General features: G+C 39.0%; 1 protein-coding gene across 1 annotated transcript in view; it reads left to right on the forward strand.

Annotated features, from left to right (window-relative positions):
* The window catches only part of LOC121385328 (dual 3',5'-cyclic-AMP and -GMP phosphodiesterase 11A-like), a 133975-nt gene that overhangs the window by 71479 nt on the left and 45112 nt on the right, over nt 1-17384 (forward strand). Inside the window, exon 2 of the mRNA XM_041515965.1 lies at nt 9400-9558. Coding sequence (XP_041371899.1) covers nt 9400-9558 — 159 coding nt within the window. The remainder of the gene's footprint in view (nt 1-9399; nt 9559-17384) is intronic.

Below are 17384 nucleotides of genomic sequence, written 5' to 3' on the forward strand. Positions count from 1 at the left end.
CTTGGTGGCAGAAGTGCTCTCAATTGTAATGTTCTTGGTGACAGAAGTGCTCTCAATTGTAATGTTCTTGATGACAGAAGTGCTCTCAATTGTAATGTTCTTGATGACAGAAGAGCTCTGAATTGTAATGTTCTTGATGACAGAAGTGCTCTCAATTGTAATGTTCTTGGTGGCAGAAGTGATCTCAATTGTAATGTTCTTGATGACAGAAGTGCTCTGAATTGTAATGTTCTTGGTGGCAGAAGTGATCTCAATTGTAATGTTCTTGATGTCAGAAGTGATCTCAATTGTAATGTTCTTGATGACAGAAGTGCTCTCAATTGTAATGTTCTTGGTGGCAGAAGTGATCTCAATTGTAATGTTCTTGATGACAGAAGTGCTCTCAAATGTAATGTTCTTGGTGGAAGAAGTGCTCTGAATTGTAATGTTCTTGATGTCAGAAGTGATCTCAATTGTAATGTTCTTGATGACAGAAGTGCTCTGAATTGTAATGTTCTTGGTGGCAGAAGTGATCTCAATTGTAATGTTCTTGATGTCAGAAGTGCTCTGAATTGTAATGTTCTTGATGTCAGAAGTGATCTCAATTGTAATGTTCTTGATGTCAGAAGTGCTCTGAATTGTAATATTCTTGGTGACAAAAGTGCTCTGAATTGTAATGTTCTTGATGTCAGAAGTGCTCTGAATTGTAATGTTCTTGATGTCAGAAGTGCTCTGAATTGTAATATTCTTGGTGACAGAAGTGATCTAAATTATAATGTTCTTGATGACAGAAGTGCTCTCAATTGTAATGTTCTTGATGACAGAAGTGCTCTCAATTGTAATGTTCTTGATGACAGAAGAGCTCTGAATTGTAATGTTCTTGATGACAGAAGTGCTCTCAATTGTAATGTTCTTGGTGGCAGAAGTGATCTCAATTGTAATGTTCTTGATGACAGAAGTGCTCTGAATTGTAATGTTCTTGGTGGCAGAAGTGATCTCAATTGTAATGTTCTTGATGTCAGAAGTGATCTCAATTGTAATGTTCTTGATGACAGAAGTGCTCTCAATTGTAATGTTCTTGGTGGCAGAAGTGATCTCAATTGTAATGTTCTTGATGACAGAAGTGATCTCAAATGTAATATTCTTGATGTCAGAAGTGATCTCAATTGTAATGTTCTTGATGACAGAAGTGCTCTGAATTGTAATGTTCTTGGTGGCAGAAGTGATCTCAATTGTAATGTTCTTGATGTCAGAAGTGATCTCAATTGTAATGTTCTTGATGACAGAAGTGCTCTCAATTGTAATGTTCTTGGTGGCAGAAGTGATCTCAATTGTAATGTTCTTGATGACAGAAGTGCTCTCAAATGTAATGTTCTTGGTGGAAGAAGTGCTCTGAATTGTAATGTTCTTGATGACAGAAGTGCTCTCAAATGTAATGTTCTTGGTGGAAGAAGTGCTCTGAATTGTAATGTTCTTGATGTCAGAAGTGATCTCAATTGTAATGTTCTTGATGACAGAAGTGCTCTGAGTTGTAATGTTCTTGGTGGCAGAAGTGATCTCAATTGTAATGTTCTTGATGTCAGAAGTGCTCTGAATTGTAATGTTCTTGATGTCAGAAGTGATCTCAATTGTAATGTTCTTGATGTCAGAAGTGCTCTGAATTGTAATATTCTTGGTGACAAAAGTGCTCTGAATTGTAATGTTCTTGATGTCAGAAGTGCTCTGAATTGTAATGTTCTTGATGTCAGAAGTGCTCTGAATTGTAATATTCTTGGTGACAGAAGTGATCTAAATTATAATGTTCTTGATGACAGAAGTGCTCTCAATTGTAATGTTCTTGATGTCAGAAGTGCTCTCAATTGTAATGTGCTTGATGTCAGAAGTGCTCTCAATTGTAATGTTCTTGATGACAGAAGTGCTCTCAATTGTAATGTGCTTGGTGGCGGAAGTGCTCTGAGTTGACACTCACCTAGATGACTTGGTTCGATGTATTTATAAACGTATAATTTACAAAAACTCAATATCCAAATTTTGCCGAGCGCGCCAATTTTCATACGCAGACTGCCGTGAGCTGTTATGAACATTAGGACAACGAAGAAGACATTAATTCACATCAATGAATATTCTACTCACGACCTGGCGTGAGTCAACCGAAGGAAGCGCGCACTGTTTATAGTGGGATGTGCACCTTTTTAAAGTTCAGATGCCACCGCCTTGGGAACAAGTTCAGACATGTACCCGGGGCAGAAGTCTGTAATGATTACAGGGAAAGAGAGAGAGAGAGAGAGAGAGAGAGAGAGAGAGAGAGAGAGAGAGAGAGAGAGAGAGAGAGAGAGAGAGAGAGAGAGAGAGAGAGAGAGAGAAAAACATACATAAAGAGAGGGAGAGAAAAAGAAATGTTTTATTTAACGACGCACTCAATACATTTTATTTACTCTTATATGGCGTCAGGAAAGAGAGACAGGGTAGCACATACCACGGCCTTTGATATTCCAGTCGTAGAACACTAGATGGAACGAGAAATAACTAATCGGGACTGATAGGTAGAGCCATTTTAATGACTAACATTAGATATTAAACGCGGTTTCTTCTTTAGAATACCCGTGTCTGCGTAATAATGTACAAGGTATTTCTGATCGTCTCAACGCTTGTAACAGCCGAAACTTCCCCCATCCCTCCTCCCCCAGGTCACCTTCTTTCAACCCTGACGACACGAGTTCAGATCAGATACTTGATCGTTATAATATCGTTACGATCATCTCATTGTGAGAAGCAGACTGAGTGACGTAGTCGTTAAATCCTGTCGTAGTAACAATTAAAATAAAGTGTTATTGTCTGACATGGTCGGCTGTGGAACGGTCCCGCAGGAATCCTATCTTGTGTTCCCAGGTATTACCGCTACGTGTACGTCAGCGGAGATCAATTGTCGGTCTTAACGAAACGAGATATTTCTGTCGGCGGGGTAAAAACACCGGCCAGACGAGCTGTAAACACGTCACGTGAACGTCACGTGACACGGATTTATTATTTATCATCGATTTAGCTATATGCAGTGCACGATTGAGATCTATGTAATGAAACTCGATTGTATCCCACTCAGAATGTCAATCCAATTAGAGATGGTTGTAAAAATAACCGGATTACGCACTTGTTATTTGCGTTCGTAGACGTTTCCGACATGCCGTAAATAGGTGAACATATTGCGCGTGCGTCATTAACATCACCGGTTTAAGATAATGGAGCTCAACATGCTTATATACTGTCATTCACAATTAAATGGATGATATAATTTTACGATTATTTTACTGGTGGTTGCACTCGTACATTTAAATTGTGGCTATATGTCATCTGACATATGGTTAAGGACCACATAGATAATTAGAGAGGAAACCGGCTGTCGTCTCTCAGTTGACTACTCTTTTTAATTAGCAGCAAGGGATCTTATATATACATAATTTCACAGACAGGATAGTACGTACCACGGCCTTTGCTACACCAGTTATGTGGTACTGGGACCTAATTCACTAAACACTTGCAACTTTGCGATATCGCAGTATAATGCTAAAATACTTGCAAAGAGGATGCTTTGTTGTCTAGCAGAGCCTAAGAGAGCTTTGTGAATCAGGCCCCTGGCTGGAACGAGAAGTAGCGTAATGGCCCCACTGACAGGGATCTATCCTATACGAGAGCTTAAACAGTCTACGAGATACTGAAGAATGTTACAGCTAAAGTTTGTTTTGTTTAACAACACCACTAGAGCACACTGAGTTATTAATCACTGGCTATTGGATGTCAAACATTTGATAATCTTGACACGTACTCATCAGAGAAAACATTCTACATTTTTCCATTAATAGCAAGGGATCTTTTATATGCACCATCCCACAGACAGAATAGCACATACCACGGCCTTTGATATACCAGTCGTGGTACACTGGCTGGAATGAGAAATATGCCAATGGGCCCACCGACGGGGATCGATCCTAGACCGACGGCGTATAAACACTTTACCACTGAGCTACGTCCCGCCACTTGAAAAATGTATGCATGCTGGATTTAACTCTGTCGGCAGAGTGCTCTCCTGGGGTGGGGGTAGAGGGTGGGGGTTAGCGGGGGTGGGGTGGGGTGGGGTGGGGTGGGGGGGTGCAGGGTACGTCGTAGCATCGAATCACCTCTGTGGACCCTAGCTCGAGTCACCTCCAGCCCCACCCCTTAATGATATTGTTATTGATATTGATATTGATATTGATATTGATATTGTTATTGGTATTGGTATTAGTATTGGTATTGGTATTGGTATTGGTATTGGTATTGTTATCAATAAGGGGTAGGGCTGGAGGTGACTCGAGCTACGTAGACCCATTCTGTGGTTGTTGCATTTTCCCTTCCCAACCAGTTCCCCACGACTGATATATCACAGGCCGCGGTGTGTGCTGTCCTGTCTGTATAAAAGCCGATATAAAATATCCTTTGCTGCTAATGGGACAATGTAGCAGGTTTCCTCTGAAGACAAATCAAATTACGAAATGTTTGACATCCAGTAGGAGATGGATTATAAATCAATGTGCCCTAATGGTGTCGTTAAGCAAAACTAAACTTTAGTGCATGTTATATTCATTACTCTCGTGGCAGGACAAAACAAAACCTTGCTTTATTTAAAAAAAAATTAAACTAAAACTAAAAAAAAAGAAAAAAAAGTGTATATCATTAAAAACATGATGAATTATTATTGTTTACACCATTAAAACATGATTAATTATTAGTGTTTTCACCATTAAAAGCATAATTAATTATTATTGTTTACACCATGAACCATTTACAGGGCTGAAGTGCATTATTTAAATAATAACTGATACCGCCAATAAAAAGGTCCCATAATATTATATCAGTTAAAGGCCAATACAGAAAATAAGTTAAAATTGTACTTAGAGTTAAAGGGACATTCCTGAGTTTGCTGCATTGTAAGATGTTTCTCTTAAAGGGACATTCCCGAGTTTGCTGCATTGTAAGATGTTTCTCTTAAAGGGACTTTCCTGAGTTTGCGGCACTGTAAGATGTTTCTCTTAAAGGGACATTCCTGAGTTTGCTGCATTGTAAGATGTTTCCGACTAATAAATATTTCTACGATTAAACTTACATATTAAATATATTTTCTTGTTTAGAATACCAGTGTGTATATTCAATGTGATTCTGGTCGTCTTAATATTTGTAAGAAGCCCGAACTGGATTTTGTCTTCAAATAATATCGTACGTACGAAAAAATATTTTTTAGGAAATAAAATGAAATTTAACCTAGTACAAATATTAGATCGATCAGAAACACGTTTAATATACAGCCACTAATATTTTATGCAGAAAAATATATTTGATATGTAATTACAGTCATCAAAAAGTCTCTGTTAGTCGATAACATCTTAAAAATTGCAGCAAACTCAGGAATGTCCCTTTAAGATTTGTTTTGGTTAATGACACCACTAGAGAACGTACATAGGTGTACGGGCTCCCACGTTTTTTTGGGGGGAGCCAGGCTGGTTTTTGCCCGAATTAAACGAAAACGCCCGAATCTGTATAACAACATTTATTCATATTAGCATTACTACCAAACAGCAATATTATAGGGTTTCAAACGAATTACTACGCTTTTTTAAATGGATTACTAATATTAGCACAGTTTGCCCGAATAGCTCTATAATTTTTCCCAAATTTGAGGTTTCGCTCCAGCACAAGGGAGAAACTCCTCGCCTGGTCCCTGCCCCCTGTCTCGTACGCGTTAGGGAACACAGGAAGATCTCCAAATGTTGGAGTTATCCGTGAAGGTACACTGATGTTAAAAGTTAAAGTTTGTTTTGTTTAACGACACCACTAGAGCACATTGATGCATTACTCATCGGCTATTGGATTTCAAACACTTGGCAATTCTGACATAATCTTAGAGAAGAAACTCGAAACATTTTCCCATTACAAACAAGGCGATCTTTTATATGCACCTTTGATATACCAGTCGTGGTGCGCTGGCTGGAACGAGAAATAGCCAAATGGGCCCACTGACGTGAATGGATCCTAGACGGACCACGCATCAGGCGAGCACTTTATCACTGGGCTACGTCCCGCCCACGTATGCTGCTATTAATAGAACTCAGCAACACGAGAGTGTAGTTTCCACCCAACACGATCTAATCCCATTACATGAGGTATTAAACCTGTGCTGCGGGTGATATACAATACGTCATGATGCTGCAGAAGCACGTTTTCGCAAACTGACGTAAATGGATACATCACGTTTTGGAAGAGAACTCCTCATTTAGTAATTGACCATCGGATGTTAGCATTGGATAATTTTGACACCATTCCCACAGAGAGGACAGCACATACCACGGCCTTTGATACACCAATCGCGGGGCACTGGCTGGGACGGGGCAAAAACCTAAATTTGTAATTATACACCGAGGAGTTTCGCTTCTACAACCCAAATAGAGAGAGAGAGAGAGAGAGAGAGAGATAGAAAGACAGATGTGGGGGAGGGCGAAACAGAAATAGTTGTTTGTAGTTCTGGTCAAAGAATGTAATGTTATAAACAATTATTTGGACGAATAAATTTATCGTAACCCCCTCCCCCTCAAAAAAAAAAAAAAAGTCAAAGGAAGAGACAAGTACACAGTGGTTGGTTTGTTGTTGAGTTTATTCAGACTGCCCTGTGTTGCTGACGGCGTCTGTGTACACCCCCCCCCCCCCATCACTTATGTAAGAGTTAACGTGGATATACGGCCGTGTGTGTTGTAACTCGATCCTTCCTAGTCCTCTCTGTGTATTCCCAGCTTTCTCGCGTAACCGGGAATCGTGGAAGAACCACACTCAGGGGCGGATCTAGAATATTGTAAACGGGGGTGGGTTTCCACAAAATTATAAAAAAAAGAGGGTAATTTGAGTTTGTCAAAGGCAAATCAGCAGAGCTTCCAAACGGAGTGAGATGTTCTAGGGGAGGTGTGTTCGGGGACATGTTTTAAATAAAGATGCGCAGAGAAGAGTTTTGAAGGCAGATCGCTGTTATATAGTGTGGATGATGAAATTTAAAACAAATAATTAAAAAGCACTTCTAACGATTTCGGGGTGTGTGTGGGGGGGGGGGGGGGGGGGGGTGGGGGTTGAGGGGAGGAGGTCACTGGATCCGCCAGTGACAAGAACAACTCGCCGGATTGTCGTTTGTAATTGTGATCATCGACCAGGGAAACCGTTAGAGCTGTTTTAAGCTGGTTCCCATACAGTCTGTAACACACAGATATTGAGAGAGGAAACCTGCTGTCGCCACTTCATTAGCAGCAAGATATCTTTTATATGCACCATCCCACAAACAGGGTAGTACATACCACGGCCTTTGATACACCAGTCGTGGTGCACTTGCTGGAACAAGAAATAGCCCATTGGGCCCACTGACGGGGATCGAGCCCAGACCGACCACGCATCAAGCGAACGCTTTATCACTGGGTTACGTCCTGCCCCCAGTCTGTAACAGGTCGACTGATGAAAAATCTGTTGGATGTCAAACATTTAGTAATTTTGAAATACAATCTTAGAGAGGAAACCCGCTACATTTTTTCATTAGCAGCAAGGGATCTTTTATGTGCACTTTCCCGCAGACAGGAAAGTACTACGGTCTTTGATATACCAATCGTGGTGCGCTGGTTGGAACGGGAAAAACCCAATATGTTGAATGTATCCACCGAGGTGGTTCGATCCTGCGACGCATGCACCTCAAGCGAACACTCAACCGACTGAACTAAATCCATACATGAAGATCGACGCACATCAAAAGGATTTATTTTAATAAGATCAGTCGCAGACGTCTGGGTCGGACAAATCACGTTGAAGTGTGCTTTGATCTGCGTTAAGGCGGCCACACACGGTACGAGTGTCTTGTACGACAATAGCCACGAAAATAGCGGCTTGTGACAAGACAACATTACGATTTCATCGGTTGTTATCCAGTCCCTATTCTCGTACGAGACAGTCGTATCGTGTGGCGTCGGCTTTAGTCTGCGTCGGTCCGCGACCTGCTACATATGTGTAAGGAACCTAAACAGTCCTCCTACGGGCGTTGAAGGACGAATGAAACATTGTTACGGATCTCCTAGGGGAGTGACAGTCCTCCTGAGGACAAGCTCCTGATAGTTGATCACGGAATCAATCACCACTTTGTCTAACGTCCTTTCGACTCTGCCTTATGCAGAGATACGATTTTGATGATGGAATACGGTTTTGTCGTTCACATTTAGCGTATATTAGAGGTGGGAAGGAAGGAACGATGTAATGTTTTATTTAACGACGCACCACACAGTTTACGGTTATATAGCGTCGGACATAATACATAATAATACAGAATACATAATAATTAGTAATAATTTAGGACCACACAGATAATGAGAGATGAAACCCGCTGTCACCATAATACAAATATTCCGTTCGCGTTTAAAGGGAACCGATGAATTGGCATTATAAATAAGGTTAAAACTCACAATGTGCTAGTCTTGATTTAGTAAACTGGTCTGGGAGTGGCAGTCCTCTTTGGAGATGCAGGATGGATGTGTTGTTCAGTAGCGGATCTCATCGCGAGTGGCTGTCCTCAAATAGACGATCGAAACACTAGATAGAGATTCGTGGAATCTATCCCTATTTCGCCAAATGTCCATTCGACTCTGCATTGTACATAGATACTGTATCGATTGTGAATAACGATTTTTTCGATTTAGATTTGTTAGAACTATTTAGAGAGAATATAACAAATAAAAATTAAAGCTCTAAAAACTTGCCCTAGCATTGTTAAATATCGAAAATAGCTTTTCTATACTATGAGATGATTTGTATATAATATTTTAACTGGATATAACTTACTGTTTTATTTGTGAGTTGTTATTGTTTTAACTGAGAAATATTTGGTTGTTTGTTTCGTTTGTCTTTTAGATACAGTTGTATTATTTATATTGCCAGTATGTATGTGCATCATGTTATTATGTTGTTATGAGGCGAGACTTTAATAAACTGTCATTTTGTCTGTCAGTCTGTCTGTCTGAGTTAGGCGATTATTCTAAGTCAGATAAGCGTACGAACCAGAGAACATAACCTCAAAGTAGAGCAAACATGTTACAGATATTCGGGCAAAATGTGCTAACCTGAAACCTTCTTACCATGTATTCCCATCATTCTACCAGCACAATTAGGTGTAATCAATGTAAAATGCATAGTGATTCGTTCGCTACCGTATATACAGTAGCTATTTGGTAGTAATGCTAATATAAATAAATGTTGTCAACCAGATTCGGACATTTTCGTTTAATTAATCACTAATACACACACTATAGTAAGATATCCGTCAGCACCTACATATTTAACCAGAACATTATTAAAACCCTCTTTTTTCTATTTCAGGATCATCGATACAACGATGAGATCAGCAGGATAGCAGGATACCACGTGGGGGCGCTGCTGTGTCAGCCAATCAAAAACGCAGACGATGAAATCGTGGCTGTGGCGCAAGTCTTGAATAAAACCGGAAGTGAGGCGGCCTTCAGCAAAGACGACGAAAAGGTGAGAACCGCAGGAGCGAGGGTGGGGGGGGGGGGGGGGGGGCGTGGTTACAGTGTCTTAATTTAGCTTTGTTGTAAATGCATATTTTAATATTTCTTATAGTTTCAGTTTTAATGTAAAATTATAGTTTTAGTCTCACAACTCGAAGGAAGAGTGTTTGTGTGTATGTGTGTGTGTGTGTGTGTGTGTGTATGTGTGTGTGCTGTGTGTATGTGTGTGTGTATGTGTGTTTTGTGTGTGTGTGTGTGTGTGTGTTCGTGTTTGTGTGTGTGTGTGTATGTGTGTGTGTATGTGTGTGTGTGAGTGTATGTGTGTATATGTGTGTGTGTATGTGTGTATGTGTGTTGTGTGTGTGTGTGTGTGTGTGTGTGTGTTCGTGTTTGTGTATGTGTGTATGTGTGTATATGTGTGTGTGTCGTGTGTGTGTGTTTGTGTTTGTGTGTGTGTGCTTGTGTGTGTGTGTGTGTGTGTGTCTCTCAGTGTGTGTATGTGTGTGTGTGTCTGTGTGTGTGTGTCTCAGTGTGTGTATATGTGTGTGTGTGTGTGTGTGTGTGGAAGAGGAGGAGACGCACTTTTTAGTGGAGGAGGCATAGCCTCTAATGGGGGGGGGGGGGGGGTCACAAGTCAGATTTGTATATCTTTATCTAAGTGGAGTGGGACAAAAAGCGTACATTTTCGCCATCGGGGATGGGGGAGTGGGGGGGGGGGGGGGGGGGGGCGCACAAGTCCGATAGCTACAGGCCTGTGATGGGAGTTGCTTATGCACTTTTATACATCATTGTATTAGCTTTATTGTTGTTTTATGTATCATATGAATCATTTGTATATAAAGTAAATAAAGAATATGTCTGTATGTCGGTCTATCTATCTGTGTGTGTGTGTCTGTCTGTCTGTGTGTGTGTCTGTCTGTCTGTCTGCCATACGTGATTATGTACGTGACTACATCTCGAGAACATCAACGCACGTGAGCACACTACTACCAGACTTCGTTTAAATGTCCTACACTATCCAGACTCCAGAGAATGCATCGCTTGCTTAAACAATTTACGAGTTACTCCAAACAATAATAGGCAATCCATTTCATTTTGTATAACCGTCACCAGCATACATGATGTAACAAGTGCAGTGCACAGACTAAAATGAGTTACGTAAAAGCTGACTTGTGCGAACGACAGGCGAACACAATTATTGATTTCTTAATTTTCAGACACCTGCTATCGGTTATTTGCCAACAAACATTTCACAACTGCCTTAATAATAATAACATACCAAGATACAATACGCTGCAGGTAGAAGTTTTAGCCACATATGTTACAATTGTTGTCTATGGGATTTGATTTGGTGGTATACACCCTTAATAATAATAATAATAATAATAATAATAATAATAATATTAATAGTAATAGTAATAGTAATAGTAATAGTAATAGTAATAATAATAATAATAATAATATTATTATTATTATTATTATAATATAGTAAGTACGGTAACACAAGAAACGCACATATTTTATTATATACATTTTGTTTCATGATGACGTTCATTCAGTAAATAGACTGTCAAAGTAAAGCTGAAATGTCTACAAGTCATTGATAATTCTGACAGAGTAAAAGCTAAACTGTCTACAAGTCATTGATAATTCTAACAGAGTAAAAGCTGAAATGTCTACAAGTCATTGATAATTCTGACAGAGTAAAAGCTGAAATGTCTACAAGTCATTGATAATTCTGACAGAGTAAAAGCTAAACTGTCTACAAGTCATTGATAATTCTAACAGAGTAAAAGCTGAAATGTCTACAAGTCATTGATAATTCTGACAGAGTAAAAGCTGAAATGTCTACAAGTCATTGATAATTCTGACAGAGTAAAAGCTGAAATGTCTACAAGTCATTGATAATTCTGACAGAGTAAAAGCTGAAATGTCTACAAGTCATTGATAATTCTGACAGAGTAAAAGCTGAAATGTCTACAAGTCATTGATAATTCTGACAGAGTAAAAGCTGAAATGTCTACAAGTCATTGATAATTCTGACAGAGTAAAAGCTGAAATGTCTACAAGTCATTGATAATTCTGACAGAGTAAAAGCTGAAATGTCTACAAGTCATTGATAATTCTGACAGAGTAAAAGCTGAAATGTCTACAAGTCATTGATAATTCTGACAGAGTAAAAGCTGAAATGTCTACAAGTCATTGATAATTCTGACAGAGTAAAAGCTGAAATGTCTACAAGACACTGATAATTCTGACAGAGTAAAAGCTAAAATGTCTACCAGACGTTGATAAATCTAACAGATTAAAAGCTAAACTCTCTGCAAGACACTGATAATTCTAACAGAGTAAAAGCTAAACTGTCTACAAGACGTTGATAATTCTAACAGATTAAAAGCTAAACTGTCTACAAGACGTTGATAATTCTAACAGATTAAAAGCTAAACTGTCTACAAGACACTGATAATTCTAACAGATTAAAAGCTAAACTGTCTACAAGACACTGATAATTCTAACAGATTAAAAGCTAAACTGTCTACAAGACGTTGATAATTCTAACAGATTAAAAGCTAAACTGTCTACAAGACTAATTCTGTTCCAGCCAGTGACAAAAAGTGTGTTTAAAGTTTGTTTTGTTTAACAACACCACTAGAGCACATTGATTTATTAATCATCGGTTATTGGATGTCAAACATTTGGTAATTTTGACATATACTTTTAGAAAGGAAACCCGTTACATTTTTTCATTAGTAGCAAGGGATATTTTTTTAGGCACAGACAAGACAGCACATACCACGGCCTTTGATATCCCAGTTGTGGAGCACTGGTTAGAACGAGAAATAGCCCAATGGTCCCACCGACGGGGATCGATCCTAGATCGACCGCGAATCAAGCGAGCGCTCTACCACTGGGCTACGTCTTGTCCTTGGTACTGGAGAGAGTTCCCAGAATAGTCCTGTTCCAGTCAGTGACATGGATAACTCTCTACAGGTCTAGTGGATTACCCTCTAGCACGGAAGGTAGCTCGTCATAATGGTCGCACGTTTACCACATAATAGCGTGGCCCTCGTTCAATTTGCGGCCGATGATGTATTCTGTCGTACGTAATGAGAAAATCCCATAACTCTAAGGTTCCGTCTCAACGTAATGGCAGCTACGAGAGGCTGGTTATTACCATAGAAAACGTCGTTATGATTTAAAGCGGCAATATCGAGTACAGTTTGATTAGTTATTCATTTAGAATAGACCATCCAAATTAAATTTTTTACCGTCACGCTCCATTCGTCGATATCATTTGGCCAGTCGCTATCGTGCCGGACGTATACATGAATTATTCTCCAAGTTGTAACATCCAGAAGCGGGCCGCTATTCCATTTTTCTGTGTGGTATATAGTATTAATTAAAAAAACATCTAAGGATCTCCCCCACCCATCCCCTCAACCAAAGAAACAAACAAACAAAAACAAACAAACAAACAAAACTAATTGAAACAGTCGTATCGCTGTTTAGCACGGTGCAGATGAAGCATTCTTCCATTTCCTATGACTCTGGTATGTACTGCCCTGTCCGTGGAAAATTGCGTACATATAAAAAAAACCTTAATGCTAATGGAAACATGTCGCAGGTTTCCTCTCAAGACTACGAGTCAAAATTACCAAATGTTTTTGATCCAATAACAGACGATTAACAAATCAATGTGCTGTAGTGATTCCGATAAATAAAACAAATCTTTAACTTTTCATTTCGTATGACTTGTGCTAGTCTCAGACTACCAACTGCCAGCAGACAGAAAGTTGGCCAACTTGACGGTTGCGTTGTAATTTCCTCCCCAACTCCCGACTTACGACGTGTGCGCTCAGATTAACAACTAATAGGTTATACGACGAGAATCGAGTTGTAAGAGCGCTCAGACTAGCAACTGGATAGTTAAATAAGTCGTAACAGCAGAAAGTTGGCCCACTTTTTACTGGCAGTTGGTAGTCTGAATCTAGCATTATAGAGTGTTCGATCTTAAGTACAACACCAACGGCAACTGTCGTGGTTACGATATGATTTACTGATGGAACATTTTGGCCGCTGGGTAAAAATTACTGCCTTCAGTAGACGCGATGGATTTCTGATTCTAATTCTAGCAAATTTCCTTTCCAATGTTGGCAAATTACGTTCTTAACAACTTTCTAAAGTTTCCTTAGGCTTAGTGGAAATATTACTACAATATGAACAAAACTATGGATTTACGGATACGTTCGAACTTTGACGAATGTCTGTTAGGTTGTCAGTGCATAAAATAAACCGGTTATGCTTACTAATGACCAAGAAAAATATTTAAGAGCATCGAAATATACGATGACTGAATGTGTATATTATTTAAAGTTAAAATTATTTCACTCAGTGGCTAACTAGCACACGTTTACATGTTATGACCGGCCTCGGTAGTGTCGTGGTTAAGTCATCGGATATAAGACTGGTAGGTACAGTGTTGGTATACGGTCACTACACCCTCTTCTCTCCCACTAACCACTAACCAACTAACAACTAACCCACTGTCCTGGACAGACAGCCCAGATAGGTGAGATGTGAGCCCAGAGCAGCGTGCTTGAACCTTAATTGGATATAAGCACGAAAATAAGTTGAAATGAAATTAAATGCATGTCATGTTCTATATCTGCGGCAAGCTAGCCGGTTTTATAGTACGTGACGCCAGTTTCGGCATAAAAAAACAACAAAAAAACTACGAGACTATGAATAATAATGTCGAAATACAATAAAAGGTAAAGTTTGTTTTGTTTAACGACACCACTAGAGCACATTGATCAATTAATCATCGGCTATTGAATGTCAAACATTTGATAATTCTGAAATGTAATCATCAGAGGAAACCCGCTACATTTCTCCTAATGCAAAAATTGATCTTTTATATGCACTGTCCACAGACAGGACAGCACATGCCATGGCCTTTGACTAGATGACACGAGAAAAACCCAATCAGCTGAATGGATCCATCGTGGTGGTTCGATCCTGCAACACAAGCACCCCAAGCGAGCACTCAACCCACTGAGCCAAATCCCGCTACCAATACAGGAAATGCTTTATCACTGTTCTTGATCCACGTTTGTAACTGTTACTCATAACGGTTTTGGGGCGTAATATGTCAATCACTAACTGACTCATAGAATAACATTTGAACTGTCAATATGACTAGCTTTATTATTAAAACATCTGTCGTTTGAGATGTTTTAATATTTCACATTCAGACGTTGGCATTTATCTATACAAGGGGGCAGGATTTAGATCAGTCGCTTGAGTGCTCGCTTGAGGTACTTGAATCGCAGGATCGAACCACCTAAGTGAATCCATTCAACTGATTGTGTTTTTATCGTTCCGTCTAGTGCACCGGTGGTATGTGCTTTCCTGTATGTGGGAAAGTGCATATAAAAGTATAGGATTATACCAACAAATTCGTTTTTATATAAAATAAAGTATATTGCTTCCAGTACCTGTAACGTTTGCAATCAGCAACCAGAAACATTGCAACACTTGTTTTATGATGACCCTAAAGTCGGTGAACTTTAGAAAACTATAGAACAATGGTTACAGCACAAAGACGAATATATTCAGCTTGATAAAAGTATGGTTCTATTCGGCAGCATACATACAAATCATAAATATGTGAATTGGCTTATTGTCAATGTAAAGCATTATATATATAGAACACAACTTTAAAGGAGTAAACTTCAAATAACTGGAATTAAACATTTAGTTACAGATAAATTACAAATAGAGAAATACACACTCTATAAAAACTGTTCACATAAAGAGTTTGATGAAAACTGGGCACCTTGGCAAAGATATCTAAAAAATTAAACCTAGCCTTAATAGTTAAAAATAACTCCAATGTAAGATACATACTGATTTTGGTTTTGTAACCTAAAAGCCAATAACGTTTGTTTTCTATATTTGGAAATATGGATTTTTCTTTTCTTCTTTTCTTTCTGTCTAGCTGTTTAAATTCCCTTTTATTATATATTTATTCTGTCATTAATTTTGTGCTCCAAATTTGACTGTTTCAATTAACTAGTAACTTTATTGAATGCACTTTATAATTATGTATCTATTGTAAAATAAACCGGCCTCGATGGCGTCGTGGCAGGCCATTGGTCTACAGGCTGGTAGGTACTGGGTTCGGATCCCAGTCGAGGCATGGGATTTTTAATCCAGATACCGGCTCTAAACTCTGAGTGAGTGCTTCGCAAGGCTCAATGGGTAGGTGTAAACCACTTGCACCGACCAGTGATCCATAACTGGTTCAACAAAGGCCATGGTTTGTGCTATCCTGCCTGTGAGAAGCGCAAATAAAAGATCCCTTGCTGCTAATCGGAAGAGTAGCCCATGTAGTGTCGACAGCGGGTTTCCTCTCAAAATCTGTGTGGTACTTAACCATATGTCTGACGCCATATAACCGTAAATAAAATGTGTTGAGTGCGTCGTTAAATAAAACATTTCTTTCTTTCTTTCTATTGTAAGATAATGATTTCAGGGCCCCAAGCCTGACATTATCAATATTTAAATATCTGGGGCAATAAATATTTAAAAAAAAAAGAAAAAAAAGATCCTTTGCTGCATTAGGGAAAATGTAGCGGGTTTCCTCTGCTGACTACATGTTAGAATTATCAAATATTTGCCATCCAGTAGCCGATTATTAATTAATCAATGTGCTCTAGTGGTGTCGATAAACAAAACAAACTTTATCTATACAAGTTGAACATATATAATTGCATACAGAAAAATAATCAGTTAAATATTTATTTAAAAAAAAAGAAGGAAACAAAATAAGAAAAAAAGTAATAAGTAAGTTAATAACGGTAAACAGTCGAAAATGGTTCACATTACCAAATAACTAAAGTTTGTTTTGTTTAACGACACCACTAGAGCACATTAATTTATTAATCATCGTCTACTGGATGTCAAACATTTGGTAATTTTGACATATAGTCTTAGAGAGGAAACCCGTTACAGTTTTTCATTAGTAGCAAGACATGTTTTATATGCACCATCCCACAAACAGATAGCACATACCAGGGCCTTTGTTATGCGAGTCGTGGTGCATTGGCTGGAACGAGCCCAGACCGACCGCGCATGAAGCGAGTGCTTTCCCCACCCTTACCAAATAACCACAGGCGAGAGACTTGAAAACGAAATGTTTAATTTAAGTTAAATGTTTTAGTGTTATACTTTCCGGGTCGTCTTTTACAACATCTGTACGGTAATAGGGCAAAAACGATTTTTAAACTAATTTAAAGTTTGTTTTGTTTAACGACACCACTAGAACACATTGATCTATTAATCATCGGCTATTGGATGTCAAATATTTGGTAATTTGATTATTCCAAATGTTTTCCTCCGTATGATGTTCTATATTTTAAAAAAATAAGGTAAGACAGTATTTTTTTATACACCCACCCCCCCCCCCCCCCCCCCCCCCCCGGAAATAGCTGGATGTGTGTTTATTTTGTTGGGGGAACAAACGGAAGTCTAGCTAGATCTGAAAACTCATGATGACCGAACAACATCATCACATATACACTGGCAAGCTAATGTCGGTTAAGTACTCTGGCTAGGATGCAGCTGCATTGCTTTCGGTGTCAGCAAAGTGGATGTCATGTTGTAATTCATTTACATAAGAGACAACCCAACATCCTGGCTAGAAGCCAACGTCGTGGTCTGGCCGCTGATAACAGAACTCATTTCGAATTCGCTAAGTGACGAATCACTGGTTCGTATTGCGTGCTGGTGCAGACGGTGGTTTTTATTTATGGCCACTGTTGTTGTGCTGCA

Source organism: Gigantopelta aegis, chromosome 11 (assembly GCF_016097555.1).
Source record: "Gigantopelta aegis isolate Gae_Host chromosome 11, Gae_host_genome, whole genome shotgun sequence".
Taxonomy (NCBI): domain Eukaryota; kingdom Metazoa; phylum Mollusca; class Gastropoda; order Neomphalida; family Peltospiridae; genus Gigantopelta; species Gigantopelta aegis.